At 37.2% G+C, this 22,244-nt stretch overlaps 1 protein-coding gene across 1 annotated transcript in view; it reads right to left on the reverse strand.

Annotated features, from left to right (window-relative positions):
- LOC105836624 (leucine-rich repeat and immunoglobulin-like domain-containing nogo receptor-interacting protein 1) overlaps nucleotides 1-22,244 on the reverse strand; it is a 34,255-nt gene that overhangs the window by 11,028 nt on the left and 983 nt on the right. Inside the window, exons 2-3 of the mRNA XM_028191662.2 lie at nucleotides 2,945-4,055; nucleotides 584-1,119 (exon numbers count right to left, since the gene is read on the reverse strand). Of these exons, the coding sequence (XP_028047463.2) occupies nucleotides 584-1,119; nucleotides 2,945-4,055 (1,647 nt within the window). The remainder of the gene's footprint in view (nucleotides 1-583; nucleotides 1,120-2,944; nucleotides 4,056-22,244) is intronic.

The following is a 22,244-nucleotide window of genomic DNA, read 5'->3' on the forward strand; positions in this document are numbered from 1 at the left end:
TTTCCAGGTTTACTGGTTGGTTTCTGCGGTCAATCTGTCATCATATTTATATTCATACTCCATATATATTCTGACAGAATATTTTGTTACGTTCTGTCGATCGAATTTATGGTAGGTAAACGATTATATATATATATATATATCTGGGATAAAAGTATCTGTTCAAAATACCCGTAAAGAGATATGAGAAGATGCGAGAAGAAAATTCTAATTCGCAGTTACGCAACAGATGGAGTAATAAGACAGAGTAACAAGGAGCAATCAAGATCGAAATAAATTCACCTGGGAAATTCACGTAAATTTATCAGAGAAATAGAAAGATAGATGGAAGAAATAAAAGTCGCGAGAGAGACAAAAAAGTGGGATACCTGAGATTAGAATGCTTCAACACTGAAACATTCAACGTCAGGAGTCCCGAGTTTACCACTCGTTGAACTCGTATCTTATTACTCTCATTATCAGGTCACAAGAGTTAGCTGTAGTCGCAGCAGTCGTTGTTATCCAGGCCCGTTTCTTTCTCCTCTTTCACAATCGACGTGGTGGACGGCGGTACTATCACGGGAACGTCGGACTTGCGACTCACCGATAGATCCTCTACCTCATCATCCTGCGGCTGTTGGAGCTGCTGGTGTTTCGGCTTAGCGCAACGTATCACCGGGCTCAAGCTGCTGCGGCGGGTCAACGAGTCTGACATCGCGTCGCGATCCTGCGTGTCCTTCGTATTCCCCTTGGCGAAGGCTTCGAAAGACGCGGTGGCACTCGTGCCGGCCAGACCCTCGATGTTGGCGTTGCCGTCGTTCTCGCTCTCGGGCAAAGCGCTCGCGCTACTGCCGCCGCCGCCACCGCTGTTGTCGTAAAGGGCGCCGTTCACGTTGGCGCCGATGCCGTACGGGAAGCAAGCGCCGCTGCCCCCGTTGCTGCTCGTCGATCGCTTGAATGGCCGCGACGTCGGGATGCCGAGTTTCTTCACCTTATCGTAAAGCGTGCGCGATGGCACCCCGTACTTTCGCGCTGCCGCAACGGCGCTCATCCCGCCCCTCACAGCGTTGATCGCCCCGGTGATGTCGTCCCGGGTGTACTGCTTGTACCGTTTCCACTCGGGTTTCGGCTGGACAGAGTCTGCGACAGTAGACAATACGTCGAAATTGAATTATAATGCCGCCGTGAATGTATTGAAAGCGACGGAAAAATCAAAGGAGCGTCGCGTCGGCTGGATTCGAACTCGCGGAAGTTCCCTCCCTTGTTCCATACTATAGCTCTCTCACTGCTAGACTACACGGCTCCAATTACTTTGGTTTCTATTCCTTGGGACTTATAAGTCCCAAAATTAGAATTATACGGCGCTATATTATCGACACGAGTCCTTTCGACTCCAAATCTTACAGTATAAAGTTTACTGAGGCAAGTTTAATATACATAGAGAGAACGACTTCTTTGAATATTTTTGCTTTGTTTGGGTTTATTTATTTTATTCAAACAACATAATGTTATACGATATAACATTGTTTTTAATGGCTTGAAAAAAGTATTGTTGCATCGAATCAAACAGTATTAATAATCAAATAATTGTATTTATTTCTTAATTCATATAAACAGCTTCGTTCAGCTATTTAAAAGTATATATTTCATTGTTTTTGTGAAATTTTATTAAATTTAAATAAATATTTCTCTCTGTGTGTATTTTTATAATATTCAAATGCAAGAAAAACATATATTAAATTGTACAATTAAAAAAAATATATAAAAGAAACACATATGAATGATACATGTAAAAATAGATTAAACTCCAATAGTAAGGAAATGCAAGTTTGTTGATTTAATGAGTCACGACATTTATTATCCACGACAAATTTTATAGTACCGTAAAACACATATTGAAAAAAGGTTGCATTTCTAAATATTAAATTACTTAAGAGCTCCATTTTTTGTAGTCATTATAATGTCATAATGATAACGACGTACGATGTGATACATTGAAAAAGAGAAATGGTTGCAATTATCTTAGTTTAACTCTGTCGTATCTCTGGGATATATATACACATACAAAAATATTTAAACAAATGGTCCTATTAACTTCTATCTTTGCTTGCTTTAAAGAGGAAGGTTCGAGTTACATGTACAAATCATTTTGAAATGTTATGTTTTCAATAAAATATAGTTATATAAAACTTATATAAAATTTTATTATAATAAATATTGTAGTTTATATGTGTAATCACAAAGTGTGCGCAATCCACAATCTTTCAGTCTTTCAGAATATTTTTATTGTTCTAAATATATTTTAGATTTAACAGTCATATATATATTTTTTGCCTCTGGTTTGTAATTATAGTAATCAGAAAAGAACTTTGATCCGCGCTCATAAATATATCGATATTTTAACATTTTACGGCCGCTATCTTGAATCTCCCGTTCTAAATTTCAATTTTGATAGTTAATTTAGAATTAGCACTCCAAAAAGTCCATAGAACTGTCTCTGTATAAAATGTATTTTTTCTGGGAAAATCAGAGGGTGAAATATAGTTGGCATCGAAACCATAATTTATGATAATTTTCAATCACATTATGGTAATAGCAATCATTTTTTGGTTAGTGCAACACATCGTATACTATTATTAACTAACATTACAGTAATAATAAAATGTAAAAATGGAGCTTCGGACATATTTACTTGAATATTTAATTACAGTCAGAAATACTTTTCTCACGGTATACATTGTAATATATAATTTAAAATTAATCTAAGAAAATTAATTTTTCATTTTTATGTTATTCAATTGTGATTAGTTTACCTTGAGATTGATTCGCGGCACCTCTAACTCTACGTCTGCATGTAGAGTTTGTTCGTTCAACGCAAAATTTTGCAGACAATTACCAGATTGCAACGCAGCGAGGAAATAACCGGGGATCGCGGACGAGATGAATGATGACATGTTATCGCTACCTGAATTCCGGAAAGTGTCCCCGTATGATTGCGGCGAGGTCTGCCTCTCGTCCTCGTCCACGTAGGGCACGTCGGAAGCGTGAACGGAAGTTTCGCTGTGGGCCAGGTCGTTGCCAGACCGACGACTGCCGACGGTGTCGGTGTCATTCGCGGATCCGTTGCTACTCGCGTTGCGGTGGTAGTGACCGCCCTCGTGCACCTCGTGGCTGTCCGGCTGTAGCAGCGGCTGCATGGACTGCGAGCTGTCGACGTGAGCCTGGCCGAGCACCGTGCGCAGTATCGGCGTGTCGTTGTTCATCAGTAGAGGCGACGGCTGCATCAGCTTGCGGCGTAACTTGTGCGGCGAGGTCTCGATACCGTTGTCATAGGATGCACCGCCGCCGCCGCCGCCACCGCCGCCGCTGCCACCACCGCTGGCGAAAAGGGCGACCGCGTTGGTGGTGGAGGAGGAGAGCGATGTCGGAAGCTGATGACCTATACCGGCATGCATTAGCGATGACCACGTTATCGGTAACGTCCCCGGGATAAGATGACTTGGACGGTCGAGCGAAGATTTCCCGTAGAGGGACGAGTAGTCGCAGGTAGAGTGCGGCGGTGACGGGTGGCTGCCGCCGCTGCCACCACCACCACCGGTGCTGGTGCTGATAGCCGGCGGCGGCGACGTCGACATCTCTCTTGCATCATCGCGGTAAACGTCGCGCGTCATACGGCCGCCGTGTTCCTCTACCAAGCCCTTCACCTTCAGCATCTGCGCGACCTTCAGCAGCCCGGGTAGTTGGTCCTGCGCCACGTTCACCTCCCCGCGATACATGTACTCCAGTATCGCCTTTATCTCCGAATACTTCACATCCTTGAGGATGACAATCGGATGTTGATTCGGCACGTTGTGAAATAGGTGTTGGAAGTACGTGGAGCACGCGGCCAGCACGATTTTATGACACTCAATCGCCTCGCCGCAGTCAACGGCGAGGGTGACGTCGGTGAACGCCGCGTTGTGCAGCAACTCGCCGAAGACGGTCAGCATGTTCGAGCGATGATTGTTCCATCGAAGGCAGTATTGCTGAGAGGTAGACATGATGATATCCAAGGGATGATTGGTGCTGTATGAGACCTGTAGCGTAAACATACACAATCCTGTTCACCGAGATGCTCTCGACTGCAGTTCTACTGATCAACTGACCGAAGAAACAAAAGTCCTGTTCGCTTTGTGATTTCCCCCGCCCTTAAGTTAAATTGCCCTACCACTACGTACGATGTATTAGACAAAAAAGTTCTAAAGCTATTCAAGAAAAAGAATTATCTAAAGTAAATAGGTGGTCATGACAAGTAAGCAGGTACCAATCTGTTCTATGGCAGGTAACCATATCTATATTTTAACGTAAATAATATCTAATGTATATATTAGATTTTTAATGATTTGCATTGTATTATATTTCACGGTGCTCTTTCTCTTCGTCACTAAATCAACAAAATTTCAATCGTATCTATATCTAATTATTAATATTTTAATCAAAGATAATTGAACTAGAACAATTTCAGCTTGATCCTTGCGCAAGAAATAATATTGAAAATGGAGAAAATGTGTAAAAAACGAGTTTATGCCAAGAAACTTACAATATGATCGCATTAATTTTGTTATCCTAATTATTAGTAATTCTGTAAAATAAAGCGAATCTTTGTCTTGCCTCTCCCAGATAGGAAACTTTTGCAAAAGTTGTTACATTTTGCGGAAGCTGAAAGTATGTATATCTTTTGCTACAAAGAAATTTTGTGATTATCATTTGTAAATCTAAGTATTTATTCAGTTATTTATCAAATACAAATTTACAAATAATATATTTGAAATATTATGTATGTTTCATTCTGTTTCAAATTTCTTTGTAAACTTTTATTGAAGAATACTTGAATAATAATTGTAAAATTTCATGCTATAAAACTTTACTTTTGTTTTGCAATTATTTGTACAAATAATAATTAAAAAATTATTTTTTAATAAATATTCAGCAATAATTGTGTTTAGATTCATCATTATATTTTATGCAAGCATTTGTTCTAACATTGATTTTTTTAAAGATCTACATGTTGCATAAATTAAATTTAAAATTAATTATTTTTAAAATTAATTTTATAATTACGATATATTATACATTACTTTTTAAATTAAAATGATGCTAAACTTTTTTTGTATGCTTTCCTATCTGGGTCTAATATCTAAATTTGGAAGAATCTATGGAATTAAATGCAATTTGTACATTTTGTTTTTATATAACGTTAATTATCCAGAGATTCATAATATATTAGACATTTTCTCTGCAGATTTTATACTGAAATGAAAACAGATGTGCGTTTCATAATGAATGATTCATTCAATTTTTACTTAATCATTAACAGATACCTGCAATAAAGATAGTCTCATTTCTTCCTACATTTCTTGTTAGTTTATTTTACTTTCTGCTAGTTAACAAACTGCTTATTTTTTTTTAGATTTCTTGTTAGCTTACTTTCTGTTAGTTAACAAACTGCTGTATTGTCCCTTTCCCAATCGCACGATTGTTTTCGATTTCTAGCAAAGATTACGTATCTTAAGGTCCGAAAGAATGATTAGAAAACGTCAAAAAGATACAAATATCAACTATACAAATACCAACTGGTAAATGACCATAATGATAAAAATGCGATAAGACTGTCTGTCTGCAAGACGCAAAATATTTACATTACATTGCGTGATCGATGAAGTATTCTGTTACATTTAACAAATATATTCATTTAAATAATTACACAAGTTTCTTCCTCAACAATTACGTTTTATATCAAGAACCTATTTATCATAATGATGAAAGTTTCCTGCAATTATTTTGCAATTATCAAAATAGCTGTATTAATATAATTATTAATAATATAATAATAATATTATTATGTAAATGCATATTACATTATATTATTATACCGAGATATCGTCAATAAAAGCCGGATAAAGTTGCATTACGCTGGTGAAATCATAATGCGATCTACAAATGTAGCTTTTAATAACTCTCTTCGATTTTCTATAAAATTTAATTGTCATTTTTATACATGTTTTAAATTTATACGATTGAACGATGTCATTTGGTTGACTCATTGTCGAGATTCTTAGGTTTGTGTGTGAATATGTGGAGGAAAAGAGGGAAGACTTTTTTTAACCCTTTATGACCATAAAAGTGAAAGTAGAAGTTTCAACAAAACTCAGCATGAAGACATTTAAAAAATCCCCAAAATTATAAATATTTTTTGACTTACCTGACTGTTGCTTTCCCACATATACAACCCTTCTTTCGTATATCAAAGGACCCGAATCGAAACAAAATTATAGTTCGGTTTCTTGACAAATAAAGAAAACCGAAATTGTAATATTTAATAGTAATTTAAATAACTAAATCTGTAGAAGAGGCGAAGGTTGATTTGAATTGTCTCTATCAACTCATTGCACAAAAAAGAAAAACAAAAGATGACCAAAAAATGGTTCAAAGCGTTTGTAACATCAAATGGATCTTAACCATAAGCACTACCGTAACACAGAAGCGCAGCAGAACTGTGCTAATTATTTATCACACGGAGTGTGAGTTATACATTTGAAACACGCATAACGTTACATTGGTTCTGTCATCATCGAAATATTATTAAAATGTCCAGCCAAAAAAAGAACACAAAAAATTTAAATAAATTGTATAAATTTGTAGAAAATAAATTGCAAGGACCGTAAATCGAAAATAATTTAATAATCCGGTTATGACTTGGACGTTTTAAATTTTAAATTTAACAATTTCAATACGGTTTCGGTCTGACTAAAAAAAAAAACGGTTATAAAACGATTATTGATTCCGGTTCCGGTCCGGCCCTTGAATTAAAATAGAAGAATTTTATTACTAACACTACTTACAAATTCTGTAACCTAGTCACCGATTTTCCCGATCGTGTTTCTCTAAATGATACTTCATATTCTGCGTTTATATCTCGGCTGGCAAATGTTTGTAAATACCTTCGTAACGTTCTGCAAATTCAGCTGAAATAGCACGAAATCTTTAAGACCGTACGACTCACTCTACTTTAAACGATAATGACAGACTTTACACAAATAACGAAAAAGTAGCTTAAAAGTTTCTTAATGCAATTCTCGCTGGGCGCGACACTTTTCATTCGCAAGGACAGATTTACACAGCTTACAGCTTCATCTTTCTCTTTATTGACTACTTTAATTCTGCTACCATCTCTATTTATACTTGCGCAATTTATTTCTGACACTTTAACGTACACCTACAGAAGTAATATGCAACTTATCTCTCTCTATCCATTTTATATGAATAATCTTAATTATATATTGTTAAGGAATATTTATTCATTCGTTTTACTTCCTTTTATCGGATTGAAGATTTATCTATCACTTATTATCTGTCACTTTTTCGCTTCTATATTTTCCTCCTGTCCCGTAAATGATTAGGATAATGAGAGAAAATGAAATCGATCGATGTTTCGTCGGTTGTGGGGTGAAATCGCGTGGCGAGGGGAAAGTCAGTCGATATTTGCATTCTCTCGCGTATGGTGAGTCACACGGTCCCGTCTCGATTTCCCGCTTTGGGATTGGAACGACCTAGTAGTAGGAACCAAGTACTGTGATAAGACGGTACAGAGAGATAAGACAAAAAGAAAGGTTTCTGTTTGAGCTAGGGAAGGGAGTTTAGAACGTTCATACTGTATACGTGGAAGCGCATAACTGCGTTAGTGATGCCATCTTGACGTTTTAATCTGGTCGACCTGCAAATTATCCTCGACCGATCTACCCGCCAAAAAACGGGAAATTGAAAATGTCAAAAAAGCTGATGACGAAGGAAAAGCAAAAGAAAGAATATCAGCGAAACGAAAGCCTAAAAGTGAAAACCTATCCAACAAACTGACACCTTTTCACTTTAAATGGAAAAGAAATATTTTTTTTACCTATTTTCTTAACAACATGTGCGAGAGTTTAGCGCAGAGATCAGAGTCAAATGGACGACAATGAGCTTATTTTGTTAACTTAAGCAAAGGATCGATAAAATAAAAATCTTTTAACAAGTTGTTTTAACCGGTAGATTTTTTAAAGAAAATTTAACGTATCTTTCCTTTTTAATACATCACGGGAATCTGTCAAAAAGAAAGTCATTTAAATGCCGTCAGTGCGTCGAGCTTCGCGCTCGACGAACGAAAAGCGGAGATACTTGTTGGCTTCGCGTAGTCCTGACGGGTTGGGAGCGAAGGAGGAAAAAGAAATATTTACGTCGAACTTACTTGGTGATCCGTGGACGCGTCCCTCCTCGCAACGGCGAAAACGACGCTCGGCGCGACGGTCTAATAAAAGCGAGCTCAGCTTGCGGGAGTTGCTGCAGCTGAGGGAGTTCTGCCGCGGCAGAACGTGTCCCGCTTTTGCGTTGCGTTGCGTGCGTCTGCCTCTGGCTGATGATTTCCCGGATACACGAGGCGCGGATGAGATCAAGAAAAAGCGACGGGCCACCTCACGCTCGTTATCGGCATATCCCATACGATGTCTCGTCCGCTCCCCGTCCGCCCCCCGCCCGCCCAGTCCCTTTTGAATCTAGCGGGTACGCACGAAGTGCGTGCACTTCGAACGCGCTCGCGCGATCCTCCTCCTCCTCCTCCTCCTCCTCCTCCTCCTCCTCCTCCTCCCCGTTGTCGCTTTCGCCCTTTCCTCCGCGTGCGTGTCCACCTATTTATGTGACGCGTGCACGCCTCAGAGAACGCAGGAGTGAGAGGGAGAGAGAGCAATGAGGAGGAAGAAAGGGCTCACACATGCACACTGTCATGCACGCACCTCTCATTTCACGTATGTACGTATGTATCGACTCACAAACCCACCCCGCGCGATTCTTGATGATGATTATGATGATGACGATGATAACTGCGACTGACGGTAGAGAACGCGTGCGTAACGCAAGGAGAGTCTTTGCACGCACTCTCCGGCACTCCGGGGATAGGCCCGTCCGCGAGCACCGGGAATTAGAAAACCTTTCGTCCTGCTCGCTCCACGACCACTGACGACCGCTTGTACTGCTTGCTGACGCTGAAGCTAAGCTGGCATAAGGGTGGCGAAGCGAGGTCCCGTGCGTGAGCTTCTTTTTGTGTGAGAACCAATGGCGTAAACACTCCCACATAAGACTGCTCGTATTTTCCACCCATCAGGGAAGCCCTTACGTACTTTTTTATTTGTTTACTCTCTTTTAGCAAGAGATTAATTAATGCAGATAGATCTCCTGCATCAGGGTAGGATAAAACTCGCTCTGCGTTAGAAGCGGGCGACGAAAGTGTCAGAGGTATTGCGAAAATGTCTGAAAATGTGCAAAAACTTCATTGCTAAAGTCGAGACAGAGCTTTGGTAGCAGCGGGAAAGAATTTGAATCTGATGTGAATCGGGTTTTTAGGTATTTAGGTCTTTAGCTTAGCGTGCAGTCTGGGTTCGCTATCAAAAGAAAATCGAGGGAAAATTCGAAAGCGCTTTTAAAACAGCTTCGTACTTAGGTGGACTGCGAGAGAAAAAAATTACAGACAGCGTATGCGAGAGGGGTTCCATACCACGATATTTTCACGTACGAACTATAAAGAGACGGTTGCACGTTATATTTAGCAAACTGCTGCTCGTGCATTAGGTATAGCTGAAAATGTTCAGCAAACTAAGGCTGAGGTCTACTTGATGCTACAAACGCTTCGAAACATTTTTTGATTGGTCAATTTGTAAAATTCCGATTGATCAGCGTCAAGTGGACCAAAGCCCTAATCGTGCACTGAGAGTAAAAGATGGTTGCAATTACTTTAATTATAATTTATAGTCATTTCAATGCCAATTATATATTTATAAGTTGTTTTGGCCATACAAATTATAGCTATTAATTATTATTAATCTGTAAATAAAAAGCGAATGTTAAAAAATTATTATATTTATTGTAATTATGATTATGTATGCATTTACACAATCATGTGTATAAAAATGTTTATCTTACCTTGACCATGTAAAATTTCTTTTTAAAAATATAATACTAGACAATATTAAATTGTCCAGTAATTATTACTTAGTTTGAGTGTTAAAATTACTAACAGCAATGCTTTTAATACTTAAAATAAGTATAAACTATTATCCAATTTACTACTGTCTAGAATAATACTTTTGTATAAGAGTTATAGTCACATACTTTTCTCTCAGTATTTCGTGGAGCGCCGACTATTTAATTAACATTCAAATCTTAAAAAAGTTTAATACGTTAAAGTAAGCCTGGAGAGAGCAAGAAATAAATATTTCTAATTTATAATTTTTAAAATCCAGTTAAAATTATATTCTCCATATGCATTTACAAAAATTAAACTTTACTAAGTAGAAATATAATTACATGTCGTCTGTGCAATTTTACTGTTGCGATATATTAAGATAATATGCTGTTTCTCGTGTTGCAAATAGAGCGTAATGAATGGCATGCAGTACGAACGTTTGCGCGAACAACAGATATTCAAGTGCTCAATTTAATTGAGTGAATGACACATAGAGAATCGAGTTCTCTCAGCTATATTCTCCGAAGATTAATTAAATGGGAATCGTATCGCATAGTGACAAACTGATAAAACGGATAAGCGAGTAAAGCGTCACGATGCAATCGAGTAGGTAGTTAGAAATTTTGGCCTTGCTTGGTTGAAGCTGACTTTTTCGGATGCCTCGCGATCGTGCGTGCCGAGGGAAAATATATAAAAGTTACGCCATTGTATGTGCATGTGTGATAGTGCATAGCACCATTTCGGCGCATCGTCTCACACGTGCAGGCATAGCACACGCACTTATTCGCCTAGACCCTGGGGCGTACTATCGGCCAATCACGTGGCTCCTACACCAATATTCTGTGGGATGTATCACGCGCACAATTTAAGCAGACAGCGCGCGCGTGTGTGCGTATTTGTGTACACACGGTGCATGGGAACTATGAGCTCTACACCTACGTCAACTTCCCGCACGGATGGCCCTGATGCTCCACTCCACTAGTAATATGTGCGTATGCGTGTGTGCGTGCGACGAAGAGGCGAGGGAAGGATCGTAGATGAACGTACAAGAAAAAAAAACACCGGGGAAAATCTACCTATGTGTACGTTAAAAAATTTGAACATTGCAACCACTACCTAAGACTGCGGCGGACCCATACGCGTCGTTCGCCATAACATGCGTGCGGGCGGATGGGTGTGTAGAAGTGTGTAATTTCAGCGTATAGTATAGTAGTCAACGGACTACTAGGCCCTACCACACACATACACGTAGGGCGTGTCAGCCCTACGACTGAATTGGGTAACGGGGGTTACCATGCGGGGGTTGACGACTCCTCGAGTGAGTATCGTGAGAAAATCGCAATTCTCGGAAAAAGAAGGGCAAATAACACGGAAACGCGCGTGAAAGGCAGCAACCCGGGCTGCTTGGATCATAATTAACGGATCGCAGATTCGTTGACCCCGGAGCTCCGAAAATGCATTGGGCGAAACGCGCGCGTAGACGCTACTTAAGACGCATTAAATTAAAAAGTAGGAAAATGTTTTTGAATATTGTGTATATTTTAATTCTAATATTATATCAAATTTTTTACATATCACACAAAAGAATAACAAGTGTCGAATTCATTCTTATATACTCAAAGAAACGTATTTGTTGTTTTATATATATGCAATAATATATAATATTATTAGAAGAATTTGAAAATCTTGAATTTCAACGATATAATCTTCTTTCTATAACTATTATCTTACGAATATAATTATTTAAATTATAACTTTGATTTGACATGTGATATATTTTCTATCTAACATTCTTTCATTCAAGAAAGTGATTCTTAAATAACAAGAATACCATTTTCTTAGTTAAATTAGATACAATTTTAAAATAAATCTTTATTAAAATAATTTTTTTAATTTAACGCAATGTACTCTCATTTCAAGAGTTCTATTTTAAAATTAAAGATATTGTCAAAATATAATAACAATATTCTTTTTTAACTGTAATATTCAAAACATTTAAAACTAGTTAGAGCATTTAAAAATAAATATTATAAATACGAAAGCAGCGTTGTAACACTTTGTATAATTGTACATTCGCTGTCTTTTTTTAAATGCAATACCGAGGTATCTGTATATAGTTAAAATGGTAGAAAAATGCGAGCAATATTGTCAAACTTGGAAAAGATAGAATATTTATATCTCTTTCACAACGGGAAGGATAAATGTTTATTGTATGCTTAGGATCGCTATCAAATTTAGAAAGATCGAAAAAGATGATATCTTCGCTTGATTATTAAAAATAACATTTTTGGGATTTTCCGATTACACGATATCGTGTTCGTACAACGAATTTGTGGTTCTATTTGTCGTGCAACCGCATGCAATCGCTCGCACGAGAATGGCTGAAAATATGGCATCACTCGTCTCTTATCTCGTTGAGCGCGTCTAAAACCGGAGGAAAGGGCGCCGATAAGTCGGTCGGAGCGAAGGTTGGTAAAAAAAAAAAATCTCTTTCTACGGCCATGAGTGCGAAGAAGAGGAAGCGCGCGATGCGAGCGGAATGATGCGTGCAACGGGCGTACCTCAACGATGACGACTCCAATGATGATTTCATAGAGGGGAAGATGGAGAGAAAACGAGAGGGTGAGAGAGAGAGAGAAAGAGATAGAGTGAGAGAGGGAGGGACAGGCGGGAGCGCGCGGGGGAGGGTGAAAGGGCGAGGAAGAATGCAACGCGATGGCAAGGTGAATCTTTGTCCTGTTGCGCCATGCGCCATCGAGAAATTCTACCTTGTATTCGGAGGTAGCGCAGGCAGATGCGTGTACAGAGCTATGACAACAACCGGTGCATAAGCGGCCCGTCGCGTCGGTCGGTCTGATCGCCCTAGGGTGCGTCTTTCGTACTTTGTCCCCGTGACACATCCCACGATCACGTTATGATATTTATATAATATCATATGCGCCGTATGTATGTACAATTTTGACTGCAAATCGATTTTCTCTATGACGTTGTTATAGAAAATCGAGCTGTAGTGCGCGTATAATAAACCTTGAACTTGATAGTTCAGATTGATTGTTCCACGAAAGCTCTCCTATGTCTCTTTCTCTCTCTTTCTCGAGTTTTAATATAAAAATTTGATAATTAGTTGAAAAATTATCGACTTTCTAAGAGAAATCCAATTTATATAGTTTCTTTTTTTCGGAATAGCGTGTTAATCGCAAATTATTGGGGTCCGAATAGTTGTGAAGAAACACTACTATGAATTTTTATTCAAGGGACTGTCGTAAAAAATTATTCGCTACGTGAAGTATTCTTTTTGCTTTTTGGATTTTTATCTGTTTTATGTCTATCGTAAAAATGTGAGCGTGACACTTTTCAGAATTTGTTCCTTTTTTTGAGGAAACAAAGGAAAAACCCTATCTGTAAAAAAAAAGAAATAATTTATTTCTGAATTGCCGTTGTCTTCTATTTATTTTTTTCTTTTCTCTCCCTGTATGACGGTATGTCTTACAATTAGTGTGTAAAAGATTAGGAAACGATAATTTACCTGAGGACAGCAAAAGAAAGAATTTTCACAAACAAAACTGACATCTTGAAGCGACGCGTTGATAAGACGACGAGGAAAAAAAATGTAATGAAGGCTCGCGAACGAGCCGAATCTCGCGACGAAGATAAGGAATGTAGGATACCGGCGCCAATTGTCTTATCATAGTCGCCAGTATATCCAATTTCTACGATTATGTATATCTTCCCCCTTATCGGCGACGTGGCAATATAGTAAACGATAGGTTTCCTTTAGCGCACAACTGTGCACACAAGCATGAAAACAACAGATGATTGATTATACTTCATGGAGCCCCATGAAGTAAAAACCTTCAGTTCGTATCAGAGGATTTTCGCGTCTCGAGCTGATAATCTAGATTTGTATTTTAACTTCAAGTCGGGGATTTAAGTATACCAGGCCGTGTTACAATATTCACTGTCAGTATCGATAATCTATGATGTATTATACGTAATGTTATAGATTTCCAGTGTACTGGCAGTGAATATTGGAAACGCGGCCTAGAAAATCGTGAAGAAGTATGTTTCAAGTAGTTGCATTTGTTATTCACTCTTTCTTGCAGTTTAAAATTATATATTTTATGAAATCTTGGAATTCATAGAAATACGTAAATCTAAGTGTTACTTTTCGTCAAATTTGCGAGTCTATTCTCGCGGGAGAAATCATTAGTAACTTTTGTACTGCCGACTGTTTCGCGATGAAAAGCAATGATCGAAAGCCGCGTGAAAAAAATATTGATCGATTGCATAATAGATACGCGAAAAAGTAATACTGAAATTAATTGTAATCTTAAAGTTAGCAACCACAGACTCTTAATAAAAAAATTTGACATTAATAATAATAAGTTTTTGTGTATCATGATATTACATTTATCTTATAGATGTGTTTTTTTTCGGTGACTTAACGTCACTTTCTAAAGCGAAGATTCGTTAGCACTTTTTCACGAACCGCAGGTTGCAACCTTTCTTCGAGCGCCGCGACTCGAGATCGAATTTTTGATCGACACAAAAGTCGGCGGCTAGGATAAAAATAGAAAGGGGACGAGGAAAACTTTTTTCTGTTCGAGCATCCTGTGAAAGAGGACATTCCCCCCTTCGTTACTCCGACGAAGCGAGGAAGGTGGAAACTCGTATAAAGGAAAACAGGTTCCTCATAAGCCCTGGAGCTGCTCACTATCGCACAGTTGGCTTTTCGGGTCCTCTCTCCATCTTTTACCTTTTTTTTCTCTCCTGACATCTCTTTCTCTTCTTCGTAGGCGAGGAGTAGCATACTACTCCTGAGATGCGTGCAATGTTCCCAGCGCGCTCTTCCGCGCGTTCAGTGACCATCGCGTGACATGCGCGTCTGCACGCGTGTGTCTGCACGCCGTACGTTCCGATGCGTTAATAGGCCTGTTCTTTTTAGCTGCACTGGTGCACTGATGCAACAAATTAAAGTGAGACAAAGATATATTTTTTTTCATTCTAACTTGTTGCACCAGTGCGGCAGTGCAGCGAAAAAGAACAAGCCAAATGACGCGTCTGACGCGGAGAATCAAAAGTAGGATCGGAGCATTAGAAAACATTTCCGGCACAAAATCAATTTTGCAAAAAAAATGTAATAAACAAATTACTTTTTTACAAAGGAAATTTAAGAAGATTCTTCACATATTTCTTTAATTATTTCTTTGATTGACATAATTAGTTTTCATGCACAGTCAATTTTTACTAATTTGTTAATAACAATTGCAAAGTGCTTATACATCAAAAATGTTTTTTCATGGTCCTATTTTCAAATGTTACTTTTTTGGTTAACCTCGTTGGTCTGGCCAGCAATAAATTTTATTAATTTATGTTGTTAATTTATATTTATCGTTTTCATATGTGCAGAGAATAATTTTCAAAAAAGTTAATTATACATGTTCTTAGTAATTTTTAATTTGTTAAAATTAATTTTTGCAATGTGTCTTTTACATGTATGTATCATAAATTTTCCCTTACTGTTTCGATCCCATTTTCAAATGTTATTTTCAAGCCAACTCGGTTGCCTACGAGTTAACCCTTTAATGGGTTAACGAGAGAGATATGCCGTCCTCTCTCTTAAGCCGTCCCGAGGTTACTCGGCCGACGAGTCGAGTTAACGACCGCATATATACCCGGAATATTCACGGGCATACGGCGCGGCCTCGCCCTTCGCACGTGAGGGTTATTGACCCCGCTGTCCCGATCGATCCGAAGCTACCTGCTGGCACAGCAATTGTGTCAGCTCAACAAGAAAGAATATCCTTCGTTGTCCTGTTTTATGTTCTAGCCGTCTAGCCTGCGGACTGCAGGTGATGCAGACATCCAGGAAAACGCAGTGTATCCCTGTATACAATGCAGGTCAAGTGCAATTATTCTTTAAGAGAGAATTAGGCTGTATGTACACTTTTCTTTTCTTTTTCCTTCTCTTTTTTCTCCCTGCCTGTCTGCATATCCATCCCGGAATTCATTCCGCCTCTCGACACCTATAGAATACTGACCATAATCGTTGACCGTAATACCCTATTTACAGTAGTGAGCTCGCGGCTGTAACAGGTGTTATGTGGCCTTCCGTTCGCCGTGTTGCGCGAAATGCAGAACGGAGCGCAGCGCTTCCGGGTGAAATGTGGGTCACACGGCGGTATAAAGCGATCCTTGAAGAGAGGAATTCGCGACTGATCCTACATCCTCGCAATTATGCCACGCAATTATGTCATAATTATAATAAACGACAGAAGCTACCAACCCGGTAAAAAATTTTTTTATGTAAAAACAAATATATATAATTATATATAAAACATATTTATATATATTTATACTAATTTCTTTTTTTGTAAAATTTCTCTTTAATATAAAAAAATAATGATACTGAAAAGACAGAAACTAATTAAAAAGATATTTTTGTATTTTTTGACAAAATGTTAAATATGAAGAAATGAGAAAAAATGGACCTTATATAATTATGTATAAAATTATAATTATTTATACATTTTTATATAAAACATTTTTTACCAGGTGCACCTGCATTCGTCGCGTTCTGATAAATTAACAGATTTGGAGCAAATCTACACTAATATTAACATTTTTCTAAAATTTCTGTTCAACTAATTTAAAAAAGATCGTTGCGATAAAAAAAGAGGTAACGTTTTAATTTTCGGTGCAAGATAATTCTCGTATGAAGCATAGATTTTATTTTCTACCAGGAAGAATGTTGTACGTGAATTTACTTAATTTTACCGCTTCGGCTATCTATCTATTTATTCATTTACACAAGTTTTAAACCGAAATGAAGACAACTATAACATAAAACAAAACAGCAAAAAGCTAGGACTTCACATTCACTATATAATTTTTACGTAAACGCGCCCTTCCTGCCGCATGATAGTGAAAGGCTAAAAAAAATCCTGTAGCAACAGCTTAGTAAAATCTACACTCAGCTCGCCGACTTCCGCCGATCACCATCCGGTCACGAAAATCACAAGTGGTTTCCTGCCATTAAGCTGCTGAATTCCTAAATAACCGTATCTCTGTCATACAAACGCATATCTGACGATACGGAGACACGCGGCGAATCACAAGCAGCTGTCATAAAATTGCACGCGTGCATTCGGGAAAGCCTAGTATCGTTAAGTAGTTCGATTAGCACGTAAATAATTTAATCAATACGCTGGATATATACACAGCTTAGAGTATATGAGTGTGTCACTTCAACATGTAATCTAATGCTGCGCGATATTAATAATATTTATTATTATTGTAATTACAATTGCAATTATTACTGTTATAATTATTATGTAATACTTATAAGTTGATTGCGCTATCCGGTAAAGACTTTTTTACATATAAGAACGTATATAAATACATAGGTATAATTATTAACTAATTTTAGCCATCTTTATATGTTTATATTAGTTTCTTTCTTTTGTGATATTTCTGTTTGATGTTAAAAAAATACAAAAAAGACAAAAACTAATTAAAATAATCATTTTCGCATTGTTTTTTTCCAAAATTTAAATATGAAAGAATGAGAAAAAATTGCTATAATCCTTCATACATATTCCTTGAATAATAAATATATATTATTGTTTACTATTTGGGACGTTATCAAAAAACACTACAGAAATGTCAAATACAAGTTTATATTATTACATACATTTTCTTAAGAAAAGGAATTTTTTAAAAAATTTAAAAAAGAAAAATCTTCTGTCTGATAATTGTTAAATATTATTAAAAAGTGATAAATTAAATGAAGAGAAAAGAATTAAGGAATAAAAGCAAGTAAAATTATTTAATAAAATTTACAAAGTTGAAAAATTATGCAATAATTTTTTTTTCCAAAACGGTTTAAAGCTCTTTAGGCTAACGTCTTTAAAACCTAGTAACTCCTTTGTGTGAATTACCCAGGGCCAAGTTATTCAGACGAATAAAAGCCAAGCCAGTCAAATGATTTTGGCCGAGGGTATCGCTTTCAATTGATTGAATGCAAAGCGCATATTCGACCCTAAAACCTTGCGAAAAATTTTCTTATGCCGGACACAATCAAAGTTCCAACTAAAGGAAATTCCAGAAATTATTTACAAGGAGGAGTTGTATAATGTTTTGTATTATGATATTAAAAAGTTTATTCAGATTCAAAATAAAATTGTATTTTATAATTAAAAATAAAGAAGTAAATAAAAAATTTCAGAAAGAAGATTTACACCTCCCATCTCTTACGCCAATACCGCGCCGATAACGCGAGGTAACTTTGATGCTATTTTGCTAAACTGTTGGCAATGATATACACATTGATACATCAGAATCGTTGAGAACAAATATACGGCAAGTTGCCAGCATCCACGAGTAATCACAGCCTTGCGCGATTTCGCTTAGACACGCATCGTTATCTGTGGCGTGGGGAGTCGCTTGCATTATTAATCAAAGCTTGGCGTTGCCAAGTGGCGTCGGGACCAACCGGCCCTTCTCTCGAGCCGCATAATTTTAGGCCCCGCGGCGCACGCTTTCTTCCTCCTTCATACTTTCTTTTTATCTTTCTCTCTTCACTTCTTCTCTTCCTCGTCTCTCTTCCGAAAATTGACAACGCGGCTCGGCGCGCCGGGTCGCAATAAAAAATAAGCGACGTGTATCCCACATATAGGGCGTGGGTTTATCTGCATTAGGCGAGTGTTAGTGGGTCGGCAACCCGTCGCAAACCGGTCCTAGGGAATGTTAGCCCGATGGTGGCGATGTTGCCACGTGTATTACGCGTGATTTCTTAAAACTGCATCTATACGCAGCCGGCGGTTCGCTACGCAGGCACGTGTGCATGTACACACTCACGCATGCACACGCACGTGCGATTGCCCCATGTGATTTTCCCGACCTCGCTTATGGCCGTTGCTCTTTCGTTCTCTACTTTTCTAAGTTGGTTTTAGCCGACGGCTTTCCGGCGTTTCGGGATTGAAAAAAATTCTCGTACAAATCTCAAAATACAAGACTTACGCGATAATTACTTTTAATATTTAAAAATCTATTAAAATAATGTAATTATTAATTAATTAAATTAATGTACGATATACAGTAAATTTATCCTTAGATATTATAATTATTATACTTTAGCGGAAAACAAAAACTAACATTATCGAGAAACATGTATTGAGAAAAAAGTAGTTAATTTGACTAAATTATTCAACTTGATAAAATTTTCTTAATTTAAAAATTTATTTAATGTTTTAATTAAATATATATATATATATATATACTTGAATTAAATCTTAAGTATACTTTATATATTTAAATTAAATATATTTAAATTAAATATATGTATAAATACACTTCAACTAAAGAGGTTTAGTTAAGTTGGAAAATTTACGTCAAATTTACTTTTTTTTTCAGTGTGTGCAAACCCAGACAACATGCATGTCTAAAAGATGTTTTTAAGATATCTTTTTGACGTTACGCGCTGTCTTGAAAATGTAAAATCGTGCCTTTTCGAGGAAAATGGAGAGGAAGAGCGGATACGTTCTTCGTTTATGCAGAGAGCAATATTTAAGCATTTATGCAAGCGCGGCAACATGGATATCTAACAGTATATCGCGTATTCTCAACCGATGTTGTCATACACATATTATCTCTGCTGCGCTTGGCAACTGTAGCGTCTACCTTTGAACTGACCTGATACCAATAGAGAGAAGGAAAGGCCATTATCAGGAACAGAACAACGTGGCAAATCAAGATAAGTTTTGTTTACACAAGTCGTGCGACTTCTCTCATATCATTAGAAATTTTCTTTGTGTACTTAAAAATAGGAACCTTTAGACGGTCAATAATATCGATCAGTAATATTGACATCAATATTTTTGTAAGATTATTTCTGCGATTATGTTATTCACAATTGTGTGAAACTGATACTGGCGGAAATACACGGAGGCGCAGGATTTTTTTGGAAAAAGATTTTTATCAATTCTGTTAGCACAAAAATAACAATTTTTTGTGTTAATAAATTGCTTTTTTGAATATCTCCTTGTCTTTGATTTTACGGATGCGACTTTGAGATTGCGAAAATATTATTAAATATTTTGTAAATTATAACTTTTATTTTTTTTTAATGCCAAATACAGTTATTAAAAACGAATGTGTCTTTAATCCTAGAAGACAAAACCGTATTTGTCAAAAAGTCGAACTGATTGTGAATTATGATATGAGTCCGGTCTCGAAAATCCATCTAGCTACTTCAGGAGTGTAGTTTGAATTTCATTTGGGGTGATAACGCACCCCGCATTTGTCTTTTCATATTAATATTGCTATTGTTATTATTATATATAAAATATAATTACTTTAAGAAAAGGGTCTACTATATAATGACATTGCTAAATATATATTATTAAAAATATGATAAATTAAAAATTAAATAAAAAAAAAAGGAAGACTATAATAAAGTGGCAAGTAACACCATTTAATAAAATTTACATAATTAAAAAATTATGCAACGTTTTTTCTGAAAATGATAAAGGTCTTTAGGACAATTTTTAGATTTCATAATAATGCCTGGCGGATTGACTAGGGCCAAGTTAATCAAACAAATATTTATGCAAACAATGCAAAAACAACGCTGTTAATACTTAAAATAAGTATTAATTACTGGCCAATTTAATACTGTCCAATATTACACTTTTATAGGAAAAACGTTTAACTTTTTGTCGTGAAAATTGTTTTCATATTTAATTTTGTTTCTATACTAAAAATTTATAGGACTTGCTTACACTGATCGACAAAATGGTGTCCCTTGCCAAATTTCACACTGCACTCGGCATAATAGCAAGCACGCCGATGCTACATTCTTAACAAGAAAGGAACGTGAAATCAGGTATGTTTATGGTAGGAATGGATATCGGTCCGTATGGTGATCGCGGAATGATGACCGGCAGAATTGAGAATATTGTTAACAAAGAGAGAGAGAGAGAGAGAGAGAGAGAGAGAGAGAGAGAGAAAGAGAGAAGACTTCTATCAGAGATATTAGGTAGATTTTACCAAAAACGTTAACAATTTTAATGACTAATTATTCCACTTCTAATGGCAGAAAAAACAACTTTGCAACGTCGTAAAAATTCTCAATACGATCTTCAATACGGTTTTTGTGCTTTTATGTTCTTGTTGAGTCTAAATATATAAACTAATAATAGTATATTGTGTTATCAAGTGCGGAATATTCTATTTATAATTTATTCAATATTCAGCTATTTCTTGTGAGTGCGAAGAATGGACGTAGTTGCGTCCACGGCTGATCGTCTTTGGCTCGTGTGTTCACCCGCACGAGTGAGAATAGCTGATTCGCACATATTAGATACATTTTCTGTTACCTGTGCATCGAAGCATAGTTGCAGTTTTCAGATTTCTGTCACATTGCTCCGACTGTGAAGGGGATGAACTAAAGGACCAATCATATTAAAGAATTAGTGCTCAGTGTATGATTGGTTCTTGTCTTTAGTTCTTCATCCCCTCTACAACTACGGCTATGTGACAGAAGTCCGAAAACTGCATCGTTGCAGTTGGTCGTTGTATGGTCAAAATGTGGTCCTAGAATCTAAATTAATAGGTTAGCCAAGGTTAGGTTTGGTTAGGGCCTCGCAAAATTACCGACGTTTCGTCGCTTTCGCGACCCTAATCTTGGCTGACCTGTCAATTCGTGAAGACTTAAGGCACTCAAAGAACACTTCGACGCATAGGTAACAAAATTATGGATGCGTGGATTGGCTATTTCTAGTCATGCTGGTGAATGCACTCGCCTTGTGCGTCCATTCCCCGCAATAGTTGATTTCCCGCATTTGTTACACAATGTACTATTTAAAAAGTAAAAAATAAAAAGCTAAATAGAGCGCGCAAAGCGTGCGTCTCTAATGTTGAGTATATAAAAAAAGTCATGTTTCCAATATAGTAAAGTCAACTTTAATTACGAAATTTTTGGAAAAGAACCTGTGTTTTTTTTAGGTTTTTTTTTAAGTCCCGCGTACCGCAATCGCGTTGTGCATTCTACACCAAAAATGAATGCGTTAACGCGTTGGACATTACGCATGGAAATTCAGAGCGTGTCCGACAGTTTGATCGTACGTGCTCACCGTGTGTAAAATACTAAGCACAAGCATGAAAACTGAGCGGCTGATTACGCAATATTCAACTAGCCGAGAGTAAGAATATGTCCGGAACTTTTAAGAATCTT

This window comes from Monomorium pharaonis, chromosome 7, assembly GCF_013373865.1.
Source record: "Monomorium pharaonis isolate MP-MQ-018 chromosome 7, ASM1337386v2, whole genome shotgun sequence".
NCBI lineage: Eukaryota > Metazoa > Arthropoda > Insecta > Hymenoptera > Formicidae > Monomorium > Monomorium pharaonis.